The sequence below is a fragment of the Bombus impatiens genome, unplaced genomic scaffold, assembly GCF_000188095.3.
Source record: "Bombus impatiens unplaced genomic scaffold, BIMP_2.2 scf_0640, whole genome shotgun sequence".
Classification (NCBI taxonomy): Eukaryota; Metazoa; Arthropoda; class Insecta; order Hymenoptera; family Apidae; genus Bombus; species Bombus impatiens.
Window position 1 is genome coordinate 2,055,041 of NT_177059.1, and position 13,647 is coordinate 2,068,687.

The window sequence follows — 13,647 nt, forward strand, 5'->3', positions numbered from 1 at the left end:
TAATTTACTTTATCCCTACACCGAATTCTCAGTCATTTATGTCAAAAATCATTCTGTTTTAGAATACATGTTATATCTACAAGTAGTTTCGCCACTGAAGTATTATTTTACGAGTACGGTAAAAGGTTTCCATTATACACATTTGACGGGTCACAATTCGACTTTACAAAATTATTTACTTGATTTAACGAAGTATGTATGAGCACGAAAAAAAGATGACGCTTGTTACAATTCGGTTTATGATGCAGTATTAATACTTTAAAATATTCAGATAATATCAAAATATTTGAAAAAAACATTATTTTGCGTAAATTCATTTTCCTTCGTCATAATTATTTTTGATTAGATTTTTTTACTTCTAATAATACTCTTCTACGCTTCTAGGAATAATAGATTTCGATGTTATGTTTCTAATCGTAAGTACATTTTTCATCCTTTACATCGTCGTCTTTATTACATGGAATTGTTTGGTAAAAAGTGAAAGAAACGATTAAAAATTATACTGCCCCATTATACGAGAGTTTCTTCTATGAACAATGTTGGAAAAGAATGTTATCTCTGATCGCAAATAAAATCATTTTTTAGTATCACTTCACTTGGTCCCAATTTCACGTTCGTCATACACGTATTGTAAAAAATACAATGAAATATAATACATCCTTGAAGACATCTTAATCATAGGATAATACACGTTTTCGACTGAAAATGAAAGAAATTTGTTGGAAAATGTTATATTAAAAATATGTATAAACATAGCGCTATACATACTTTGGATTTTTGATTCGCAATGCCAGTTGTCTTCGTACCGTTCTCTGTTGCTTGTGGCTTCTTACTTTTAAATATCTTCGACATTTTACCTTTAACACAAAGCAAAAGAAGCAATGTAATGTAAATTTAATATTGACACAATATCGGAAATTCATTAAAAATGTAACAAATAAATGGCATTATTCGAAATATACGTAGATATTTTATGTCTATTTTATTGTAGCTTTCTCATTTTTTAGATAAATCTTTTTATCATTTTCTGATTATTTTATACCGCTTACCAGTTCTTGGAGGCGGCGATTGCACATCAGCATCGTCCTGAACATTATCGTTATTCATTTTTTCCTCTTCAATAATTTTAGCTTTGTCGGTTTGTTTGTCGATCTCTATCGTGTCTTCCATGTTCACTCTCGACCTTGTGGACTTAATACTCCCGCTACTCCTCGTGGATTTCATCGACCCTGATCCCTTTTTTTTCTCCGACTCATTTCCTTCAATTGCTTCTGGTTTCTTTTCTGGAGTATCTTCCGTCTTTATTTCATTTTCTCTTTCCATCGACGATGTTTTCTCATTGTCGGTGGAAGAATTTTCATTTGTAGATTTTAATCTCGGTGGTTTTGGCGGTGGCGTGGAATCCGAGGGAGACGTTTGTTTCTCAGGACTCGTCTCTAATTTAGTATCATCGCCATTGCTTGGTTCCATCGACTCTTCCATTGGTTCTGTCTTAACATCTTCACTATTCTTTCGTTTACCATCTGTTTCATCTTTATTTTCCGTATCACCATTTTCAATAGTAATTTCTTCTTTGCTTCCCATATTATTTATCGTAGTTTCTGTGGTCGTTTCGTTATTGTTTCCTTCGTTATTTTCCTCCTTATCCATTGATTCAGATCTCTTTTCTTTTTGAACGTTTTCGCTTTTAACGTTTGTCTTCATCGTTGATTCTTCTTCCTCCTTCTTTAGTACTGAATTTTCGTTTTCTAGTTTCGATTCTTCGGATTCGCCTATATTAGCTGACATTTCTTTCGATGTCATTTCAGCGTTTTCTTCGTTAGACACAGCATTCGATGATATTTCTTCTGGTTTGTCATTCGTAGATTTTTCAGGACTATTTTGAGGACTATCTGATTTTTCGATATTATTCATGGAATCTATAACGTTATTCGTGACATCATCTACCTTATTTTTTATGTTTTCTTCGATTGTTTCCATAGATGTTTCCACAGCTTCCTGTGCATTTGTTACAGATTCCGTAATATTATTTCCTTGATTCAACCTATCTTTGATTATTTCATTAACATTTTCGTCATGAGTCTCACTTTGCAGCCTGTTTACGGGAAGCTTTAATGGTGGCAATGAATTTCTTTTTTGAATGTGTTCCTAGAACGTAAAAGAATTCATATGTTGATTTATTTTTTCTGAGAGTTAATCCTTTCTATTATATTAAATATGTGTCAAGTTTATGTGTCAATAGAATTTTCTTTTAAAACATTCTTTTTACTTATTGAAACAAAACTAAGATTGAGATATGCATATAAATCAGTGGACTGCAGCAGGGTTCAGGTACAATTCTATCTTTGACAGGTTGTAGAATTTTTTTCTTCAAATTGTCGTAGTAATCATGAGAAAATTTTTTAAATTACTAATCATAGAATTATAGGAATCGTATAAATTAATGGAAATTATTATTTATGAAGCGAATTGTAATTACCGTTTGCGAGTTGTCTTCTTTTTGCGAGCGATTATTCGTGTCACGTCTTTGACCGACTAAGATCGTGTGGCAGCCACCACACGCAACCTTCGTAAATTTAAAAATTATCCGTATTTTATTAAATCTTATATGGATTATACATACGAGGAATAATTAAACATGCAGATAAATGTAATTACATCCGAAACGAAGAGCTCCTTGTATCTTTGAACGAAAGTCAGTTCATGGACGTTGTTCTCGTTCTCCTCCAATCCTAATTTTCCGTGCCTTCCGTCGCCACACGTATACAGTTTTCCAGATTCTGCCACGAAAAACTAATGTTATAGAAACGAGGCATAATAACCTTTGTTTGACGTATCTCTCGTATTTATCGATATATTATAGATATTTTAATAAATAGCAATTTTTTAAAAATTTGTATTAATTTTCCACGAAAAAATAAAAAATAGAGAATGAGATGGCGAGAATAATCGGTAGAAATTGTAATAAAACTTACCAGTAACAACAGCGGTGTGACTTTCCCCGCAAGATATTCGAGTAATTGTTTCATTTCGAAGCATGCCACGTGGAAGAAGTTTCGGTATATGAAGTTCCGACAAATTAGTTCCTAGACCAAGCTGACCGCTCGAATTACTTCCGGTGCAATATAAATTCCCATTTTCTGAAAAGCAGTAAAACACGATAGATCAGGAGAATGCTCTTTCTATTCAAAATTTGTAGGGCAAGCATGCGAGATCTGGGATAAAATTGGTAGTAAAATTTAATGTGATTTTTACGAATTACTGTTATCATTTAGCGTAATCTAATTTGTGAAGATTGGAGTTTATGTATGTACATATATTATACCAGCTAGAATGACGGTGTGATGACCACCACACGCGACATGTACAGCAGGACTCGGTAATTGCATCTGTTTAGGCGCGACCTGTGTAGAAAAGCTGGCATCGATCCCCAATTTCCCACTTTCTGACTCACCACACACGTAAACGAGACCACTTTCTGAAAATACCGTTTGAAATTCGAAGAAAATTTGTTAACGCGGTGACACGCGCTACATTCACTTTTATAATGTTATTTTATAACATAAGAAATTACTAATTACAATATAGATATCAATATTGAAATTAATATTTTCTACTCGTGCAATACTAAATACTATAATTCATAGTTTGCGCAATTAAATTTATCTTAATACAAATCGGAAAATGCTCGACGATATCTTGAAATATCTTTTTATATATTTATGAAAAACAAATTAACCATTTTCATATCATAATGTCAATTAATTATTTTTGTATCTCATGAGAATTACAATTTTAGTTAAAAATCAATATGAAAAAATATACATCAACGTGGTTCGTTCTTTCTTTTTAACAATTCTCCGATGTTTTCAATTAACGAGTTACCTGTCAGAAACGTGGAATGATAATATCCGGCGCTAATTTGTTTAACAGGTTCAGGAATATGTACTTTGGTCGGTTTGTTCACCAAGCCAGATACATCTGGAAGTCCCAATTGGCCCTCGAGGTTGCTACCCCATGCGAAAACACCACCATCGCTGGTAAGTGCGAGAGAGTGATGGGAACCAGCAGCAATTTGGACGATCTTTGATCCTGATAGTCCCGAATCATACACCAATACAGGAGTATTTACGGAATCGCCTATTGCGGAAATTCCTCGGCCAAGTTGTCCTTCTTGATCGCTGCCACACGCAAAAATCTTCTGCGATCCTGAAACATCGTGAATTGCTTTCCTTTCCTTTGAATACTTCAAGTTGGAGGTGTTTGATAGGTTACTATTATTATTAGATCGTCACTAGATAATGATCGCTTCACACGAAAGGTAAACGCTATCAAGGAACAAAGAAAGAGAGAAGATACTTATAAGTTAAAAGTTGAATGACTGAGAAGCGGTAGAGAAGTTTCGAACACGCAACGTTATAAATGTGATTACACACCGTAACCAATGTGCCTACGTATATTTAGAAGGTTTTTGGTATCTGTACTGGCATAAATGTCAACAATGCCTTACCTGTGCAAATTAGCGTGTGTGCTCGTCCGCATGCAACGTGAGTGACCCTTTCCGGCTTCAGAGCTAAAAATTAATAGGTTGTATTATGAAAATTTATGATAAATTGAAATGATTGATATCATTTTTATTTTTCGAATCAGATGGTCGCAAAGTTACAGAAGCTATAGAAATCTCAGTTATGGAATTTGAAAAGCTAATGTTTTTTTACAAAAATATATAAATGAATTTTAAATATTTAAAACAACGAACGGTACGGACCTTTTACACAGGATGGCTTGCTGATATGATTTTTATGACCGAGACCAAGTTGACCCCAATCATTGCTTCCGAAGACGAAGAGTCTACCGGTTTCTAAAATCAACGAGGTAGAACTTTTGGTTTCATACGTATTGCTTCACAGTAATAATATCTCTGGTCTTTTTTGTTTACGAATTATCTCATCTACGATAAACAATCGCTCTAATCTTTCTATCTACAATAAATAGACACAGATTTTTTTTTTTATAACGAATCAACCAAATTTCAAATCGCTAATCTAAAAAATGAAAATTGAACAATTTGTTATTAGGGACTTTGCCGAAAAAGTATTTCATCGAAAAACCCAGGTATTAATATTTGAAACAGCAGAGTTTACGTGCTTAGATAATTTCACGATTAACTGGAACTGTTGATAATAGCAGTATGTCGACTTCGTTCGTATAGGTATGTTACGTGCCAGAGCATTGCGTGGTTATATCGATTTACTGGACAGTGGCTATCCCCGTATAAGCGTAGGTCGACACTACCTTCTTTACGAACCATGTTACAGAAGCTGTAAATCATGATAGTTTCGATCCTGAGAATTTTATACAAAACTTGTTAGATCAATATTTTACCTTGTAAAATATTCGCGAGAAGTTTGTAATATAAACTCTTTATTCGAAATAAATTTTTAATTTATTCTGAAAAATTCAGTCTGCGATCGAAGCTCGATAAGACAGGTGATCTTAAAATTTGCAAAAAATGTTTGGAGAGCAAGAGAAGGTATAATAAGGTAAGTCACGAAAGCACAAGTCCGAAATAAAAATTAAAATATTAATTTAATATGGAAGAAAAAAAAACGATCCATATAATTGTATCATACGTTGTTGTTAATAGTAAATAGTAATTTGTAGTATCTTTGATGTGTATTAATCGTGATAGTATCGTGACGCAAATAAGACGCGTAATGAAAGTGGATTAGCATGCGAGATGTTAAAATAAACCAGTAAATATCGTCATAGAATAAAAATACGCTGCTATTTTAATTACTTCTTTTTTCTTTGAGAAACGACGATACGAATAGTTCAAGGATGGCGAAATATTCTTACAGTATAGAAAACAAGAGTTATATATACGATTCAACCATTTGACTAGAAAATACTACATTTTATAGAGGTCCGTTTTTCGAGAAAGCCCTTCAATCGATAGAATATTTTAGTAGAGATGTTACATTAAAAATACGTAGCAGGATAGTACATAAAGTATGTCCACGTGCAACATTAGTGTCATTGAAACGTGTACAGTCATTCACGAGCTCATCTATTGATTTCCATTAAAATCAAGAGCGGTCGTGTCCAGATCGATAGAGTAGCGCGTAAGACATTCGCTCACGTTTGATACGTTCTGTGAAAACTTTTATAGAGATATGAAATAGAGAAAAAAAATGGATCAAACAAGTATATGGGTATAGCTGAAGAAGAAGATCGAAGAGAAAGAAAGTACATAGTTTGTCATGGATATAAAACAAAGTATAGTAATGGTCGAGTTTATAAAATCGATTAAAGTGTAACTTCTTTTATGATTCACTATTTCTGCTTATTGAGCAATTTCCAAAGTTTCTTCGCGTTTGTTGTATCACTGTCGTTTACTTCTAACAAAGTATGTAATTACTTTCCCATGGAAAATAGCGCGGATCAATTAACGTTTAATATTGCAGTACCGATAAAGATTTATGCAATCGATAAATATTTATCTGCAACATACAAAATTCTGCGACTTGGTGTTTCATGAAGTTAGGATCAAATATTTTTCACTTTTGTCCTTTCTTTTAATGGAATCATTCAGTGGAAATACTTATATGGTAATATATATTATTACAAGTAAAAAAATAATAGTAAATAATAATGATCTATAAAAAGGTGTGTAAAAATAACTTAATATTGACATTTTTACTCTATTAGCATCGATAACTGAAAAAGATCTTGCAAGAAAAAATAATTTAACTTACGACATATAACAGCAGAATGTTCATCTCCGCAAGTAATAGAGAGCACCGGATCCCTGCGTATGAAAAAATGCGATGCAACGTTGTCCGCAAATCTACTTCGTCCAATTGTAAATACTGCTCCTGTTTCTAAAAAATCATGTAAAGGGTTTTCAAATCAAAAGCAAGTTTATACCAAATAATATGCGAACCGTTCTTTCCAAATTTCTTGTTCGCGATAGATAGCTACCTATTTACTATTCTCTAGGTTTACGTTTAGCGTATCTATCATCTTGCCGTTTGGAATATTCGTTAACGAAAAAACAGCGACGTGCTAAATCTCCAATGATTTATTTAAGGAGGTTAACGCGATAGCGCGATATCAGAGGACGAATCGCCACTTTCCTTTTTACGTCTGGCACGAAACGGTCGAGGTGGAAAAATCGTACGGCCAAGAACAAAGTCAGATAAATTTGCATTAATACGGTAGACTGTAGACACACGCGTGTAAGGTATGATGATTTTATTCTTAAAATTGCTTGTTATAAATATGACGACTCCTTCAGAGAAATGACGTACGTAAACTCATTTGAAATTCAAAGACTTAACGTTTGTAGATAATCGATTGTTTTAATCTGATAAAGGAATCATTATTGCTTTACAAGTATCTAAAGATTTTTTACTCAAATCTAAGAAAAGATCTACGTTCGGCCAGTCTTAATCTGGAAGATCAAGCGTTGCGCGCACGTGAGGTCAAAGGGATTTAGACACCGGAGTTTTCTCATGAAACGAAGAACGGTAACGAAGTTATTCATTCGTTTGGAAGAAAATTGTGCTTTCATATATAATACTTCCAATTGAATACTAAGAATGCTAACGAGTATCGTGTTTGTCTTCGGGTTTATTTACGAATTAGCAGTCGTTACAGTAAGAAGATCGATATTATGGTGATGAAAATAATGAAAGACATTGTGGAAGTTTCAGTGTACAGGGTCCAACCGAATAACACGTAAAAGCGGACATGACGCGATTCCTTGTGGAAAATAAGAAGAAGATATAGAATGAAATTTTTTCACTCTAGGCTTAGTTCTTGAGAAAATCGAATTTAAACATTTATCAAACGTACTTGAGCGTGGCTAATTCTGGACTCGATAGGATTAAATAATCGGCAGGAGATTATTGTACGTGCGAAAATAAGTCGGAAAAGTAGGATAAAATTTTTCTATTTTCATCTTCAAGGAAATAGAGTTTAAGTATGTTTAGTGAAGAGTCGGTCTAGTACGGATTTTGAAGTATTTGAAGCGTGACAAATTTTGATGACTGAAATATCTTGTTAATTGGATACGATACTACTTTTATAAATGTCGTGTTCGATATAAAATAAGCATAATTTGTTTTAAACTGTAAATTTTTAATAAAATTGGAACCGTTAAATTCTTCTTTTGTTGTTTAACTACGTGCAATAAAAATATAAATTCCAAAGATAATTGCTACAATAAGCTTCGGCGCATAAAACGTAGTTACATTGTCGTAATGCGCCAAGATGGGTGTAGAGTAAAAGGAATGGAAATGACAGCTTTAGAAGCAAGAATTTTACGTTCCATTCATGGTCGTACAACGGTCACTAAGAATTACAATCGTGCCTCGAAGCGAATGAATTTTTCCGATTGCCCTCGACTGGTCGTGGCTGCCATAAACGAAGGGAGTGAGAAAATTCCAGTTGTTATCGAATTATACTGAATTATACTTATACGAAAATACTAGTTGAAAATGAATGCTTAGCAAAATCTATTTGATAGATGAAACGGCGGTATCACCAATGTTGATTGGCCAGCCAAGGAACGAGCGAATAATAATTTTCATTTGTTGCCTGTAAAGGTCAATGATGCAGCAACTCGGTATAAATCCTTCACGGAGTTTACGTTTATGTTCTTCTTATCAAAAGTTCAAACGTCGTCTTTTGCATAATGCATCGAGCATCTATCTTTCATACGAGAAATACGTGTTGTTCTTTAGCTACGTTGACTTTAATCGACAATTATGATATCAAGCAACATTTTCAGAGTCCAGCTAACAAAAGTTTACACGTATCGAAGAGATTTCAAAAGAATGGGAAGAACTTGACGCAGATATTAAGTGATGTGTAAGGTCGATAATAACGATATTTCTAGAAGAGGAGCTTTATTTTATGTGTAAAGATCGAGTTATGCATCTGTTTATATTTCACGATACAAATATAAAAGAATGCTCACGAAACGAGGCTTTTTTTTAAGTAGAAAGTGATACTAGACTGGTCAAGAATCGTGGTAACCGACATTATTCTTTGTCATTCAATGGGATTGGATTGGAATAGACTTTTTAAGGATTACGTTTAATCTCTTGAGTAAATTTAAATATCAAGCGAACAAATATTTATCGATAGACTAAGAATCGTTTGTTACTTAGCCAAAATGTCTTATCTACCATCTGGAATCATATAAAAAATAATACTTCTATATGCCATTCCTTTCTACGCGTCTTTGAATCTTCATTACCACGTCTAAAATTCAGACGACGTTGAACATTTCAGGTCACGTTCAACTCCTCCACCTTCTTAATGGTTGCACTCCACAATATTTTCACGGAACTACGAATGACTGGAAACATAACGTACAAAATGTACCATAAAATGCAATGTGGTTAAAATTATTATTCTATGTAGAACGCGTCCCTATTTCGAAACGCGACATGCGAGATGGTAAATTCGCTGTGCCGATATCATCGATGCGCTCATTTTCTAGCCACTGGTATTGTGTCAGGTCGTTAACCTGAGGATGCATGGTTTAGCAGCAATGAAAACGGATCAAAATATACGCGTCCACGAATCGGATCAATTACAATATTTAATTCACCATGCCGCAACCGGTTAATCTGGTTTTACTTTTGCTTATGCATTTCCAATGTGAATAATTGCGATGCGTTAACAATGTTGTTTATCATTGAGCCGCTTTGTTTGCATCGCGTTGGAATTTTCCTATCCGAAACGAGAAAGGATGAAGCTCTATGACAGCAATAGATCTTCTATGTAAAGCGTAGTAAATTCTCTATTGCAAAGCGTGGTGAATTTGCTATAATTCAAATACTAAGATCGGCAGCTACAAACTAAAGACATAGGAAGCTATGCATAGGATTTTCTATTTGCTGGAACTAGCACGGGAAAAAAGGGATTCTTTTTTTAGATTCTACTGCGGTCGGAGCTAAAATGGTCTATCCTTATTTGAGAAGTTTAATTTTTTATTTGAACCTTTTATATCGAGTTCTGGGCTTAAATTTCAACGTAGGAGATCTTTTAATATCGTAGGTATTTCAGGAAAGAAGGCCAGAAAAATCATTTGTTAACAATGAGAAATGTGAAATTTAATCCACGGGGCAATATTTTACCCTTGTTTCGATTAAATTTTAAAGATTTTGTTTTCATTGATAGTTTGAAGTTTTAGAAAACGAAATATAAAATTGTTAGTGAACGTATTCGTACACATCGAGATATAGGATCGAATCAATACGTGCCAATTTCGATTTTTCGATACAATGCATCGTGACACGAATGAAATCGTTTCTTATACATCATGAGTTGGTAGATTAACTTTCATGAAAAGTTTCTTATAATTTATCAAATGTTTTACTTTCTTAAATAAGTAACATTTTATACACGAATAGACACAATTAAAGAACGAAATTAATATTGAAATAGATAAATCATACATATAATTATGTCAAACTGGTCGGAGTATAAAACGAACAAGCAGAAATATAATGAAAATAATATAAAAATATAAAAATTAAAACGAGCTATTGTGATAAAAAATTTTTCTAATATCACAATGGAAATAATAAAATAATAATATTACTTCAAAGCCAAACAAATATTCAAAGTACGTACTATTTTACAGGTCATACAATTGAAAATATCTTGAAAGACTTAAATATCTTCAACCTTTTTTCACCATGTAATAACTCGTTCAGTTAGTTTCGCACGATTAAGTGCAATTTTATAGCTCAATCGTGCCGAAGAATAATTTGCTCGGTACGCAGATGGCAGCCCTCATTTCCGCAAAAGTGACAAGGAATTGTGTTATATTTATGTATAACGGTTCCGCGTAGTTTTATGTTTTAATATATTGAACATTTAAGTGCACTAACTACATATTTCTCTGCTACGTCTTACGAAACAAACGCTTCCATTTCTCTTTGTCTAGACATTGTTTTATTAATTAAAAATAATGCACTTAATTTATTCGATTAATAGAAGACTAGCATTGTTAAAATTAAGCAAATGTTTAACAATGTTCTGTTTTGATTTATGAAATGTTATCTATCATTAAAAGTTGGTAGAAGTTGATAAGGAAATTCAAAACATTATTTTAGTAAATAATATCTTACAAAAGCATTTCGCGAGAAGTGAATGTTATTTTGCAAATATTTTAAATCAAATTCGATTCCGTTTTATGAAACAAAGATTCGAAGATAGTTTGAAAACAGCTCGAATTATAAAATCCACTATTTCCTTTCAAGTTCATCGTACATATATATTTTCATTAATTTGCCGGCAAATCGGCACGGCATCAGGCAACCTGTTTGAGAAAAAAAGGTGCTCTTAAGTAAGATGAATGTCGATTGCGTGGGTATCGAGTGGCAGGTGCATCAAATCATGCGTGCTTTGTGCAATTTCGTTTAACGTTTTACCAGGTATCGTTTCTAGATCCGTCAGGCCCATGCTTGAACGTTGTGCGGCGAAACTTGCAGCCGACTAACTGCCGGTCAAGCATGGCTATCATGGTGGCAACTTAAACTGAACGTTGCCTGGCAACTGGAAATCAATTTCTAATGGCAACCACGCCGGACGTGTTCCAACGTTAAGAATGGGAGCGATCGTTCGCTAGTGGTGTGTTTTCTCGTGGAAATTAATAGCTGCACGCGTCGCCGTTGTCTTCGCGTTCCTTCGCGTGTCACCACTTTCATCGACGAATGTCATTTAATATTCAATGCACGGTTGCACCAATGCACTCGTGACATTCGCTCATGAACGCTTTATTTTTTTTTATGTCAAGAATGTTTTATTTCAATGTTTTTTTTCTTCTTGGTTATATTGAACTTTATAGCAATAACGAGGTAGGCGGTTTTGGAAAGAATGAAGATGCGAATTTGATTCTGGTAACGTAATTGGCGTTGGATGAGGGATGCTTAAAGCGTCAAATGAATGAATGTACAATATATTGTTGTTGAGAATTTGAATTGCATTTATTTTTACGCGCTTTTTTGCGGGCTTCCGGATTGAAAATGTTTGTTTCGAGTAAGTGACGGATCTAGAGGGGGATGATAGGAGCGATCGCTTCTCTGCCCATTCCTGCGAGAGAATAAAATATAAAAATATTATGACACTTTTTCAAAAACTTATCGATTATATAATTAACGTGAATTAAATTATTTAGCCTATAGTATCAGATAGAGATATTAAAGTGTAAATTACAAGCAAATTTTAAATCTTGAAAAAGCAGGTTCAGAGATATACTATACTTTTACACGTTTCGCCTCCACCCAAGAAAGACTTCTGGTTACGTCACTGTTTCAAATGAAGAACAGGATTAAAGTAGTGGTACTACTATTTCCGGTAAAGATACACGAAAGAATAAACTGAAAGTGAGAAATTGAATTTTACGTTATCAAGTTATACAGGTATTATATTTGGCGTATTACATTCAAATATGGTATTTTTAATAAAAAGTATCATATAATTTTTGGAAAATAAATATATAATTATTTGTTAGTAATGTAGTTAGCATGTTCTCTGAAACAAATGCAACAAATTTATGTAATGTGTTACGTTTATTACAAAATTATCCAAAAGAATAAATCCATAAGAAGTTTATAACTCCAAAAATTAAAAATGCCATATTTGAATATTCAGAAAAATAATTTTGGTAGTTTTTAAACAAAATGTAAATATCTAGTAATTAACCTATTCTGTTAAATAATATCTGTTATTAATAATTCTGTAATAATTATTTTATTAAATCGCTCAAAGTTAAAAGTATAGATAAGATATTAAATGTTAAAATAAATATTTAATAAAAGAAATAAGCGTTAAAATAAATAAAATTGATTATAGTATGCTTTATCGGCACAAATGTACGTGATAGAATATTCTACAATTTCATGTAGAGCGCATTAGTATCGCGAACAGGTATCAGCGCATGTTGAATAGTGTGTTGCTGTCAAGTTCAAGAATTTACAATTCGTTTCTTTTTAAAAAAGTTATATTTTTTGATAAGAGTAGACGTTACCTACGTTAGAATTATTGTGAGGAACTAACATAATTTCAAATGGTATGTTTGATAGTGCTATCGATTCCTGTATATGATAGATATCTAACCTACATCAAAATATTTGTGCACTTTGACGTAACTTTTTCATATATAGAGGGAAATTGTACCGTTATTATTTGAAAATTTATATAAATGCGTTTTACTTAGTACGTACATGTTATAGATACAAGTTGTGTATCGTAACGTTAAATTCGATTGTATTTCGATAATGTTTATGTAACCTGTATACGCTTATAATTATTTAATCTATATTATGTCGTTTTTGTTTTATCAATCTTTATCTTAGTAAATTTAACTTTAACATTTTGTATAAATTTGTTTTGTTATTTTTATAATTTTTTGTTAATGATACTTTATGATAAATACAAAGTACGATAAGTTGAAAGGTTATGTTAACTGCCTTAGCAATTACCAAATACAAAGCATTAGTATGTGATTTAAACCTCTATCAAATAAATGAATGTTGTTTATCAACAGGTTGCTGTTATTTATTCATGCTATTTATATTAACAAACTGATAATAGCTAATAAATTTTATATGCAATTAAGAT

General features: G+C 32.8%; 2 protein-coding genes across 3 annotated transcripts in view; one reads left to right on the top strand and one right to left on the bottom strand.

Annotated features, from left to right (window-relative positions):
- Nucleotides 1–316: 316 nt before the first annotated feature.
- Nucleotides 317–12,132, bottom strand: LOC100748540 (X-linked retinitis pigmentosa GTPase regulator). Its single transcript, XM_024369762.2, has 11 exons — nt 11,457–12,132; nt 6,759–6,884; nt 4,769–4,861; nt 4,511–4,573; nt 3,886–4,209; nt 3,326–3,478; nt 2,976–3,140; nt 2,659–2,780; nt 2,480–2,566; nt 1,050–2,148; nt 317–857 (listed from the first exon to the last, which is right to left on the bottom strand). Exons 1-11 carry the CDS (start codon nt 11,485–11,487, stop codon nt 730–732), a joined length of 2,391 nt encoding a protein of 796 aa, XP_024225530.1. The 5' UTR covers nt 11,488–12,132; the 3' UTR covers nt 317–729.
- Nucleotides 12,133–12,425: 293 nt separating this feature from the next.
- Nucleotides 12,426–13,647, top strand: part of LOC100742718 (HIV Tat-specific factor 1 homolog) — a 58,493-nt gene continuing 57,271 nt past the window's right edge. The window contains exon 1 of one of the 2 annotated variants that reach the window (XM_012389377.3): nt 12,426–12,446. The gene's annotated coding sequence lies outside the window, so the exon portion shown is untranslated. Of the gene's footprint in view, nt 12,447–12,923; nt 13,097–13,647 lie in introns of those variants that run through there. The other variant, XM_003491858.4, reaches the window with a different exon arrangement.

Bases quoted from the DNA above. Each gene is read 5' to 3' on its own strand.
- LOC100748540 (XM_024369762.2), bottom strand. From the start codon at position 11,487: ATGGGCCTGACGGATCTAGAAACGATACCTG. The intron at 4,210-4,510 runs GTAAGGCATTGT...ACGATGTTTCAG, and splicing joins ACACACGCTAATTTGCACAG to GATCGCAGAAGATTTTTGCG. The intron at 2,567-2,658 runs GTAATTACATTT...AAATTTACGAAG, and splicing joins AGGAGCTCTTCGTTTCGGAT to GTTGCGTGTGGTGGCTGCCA.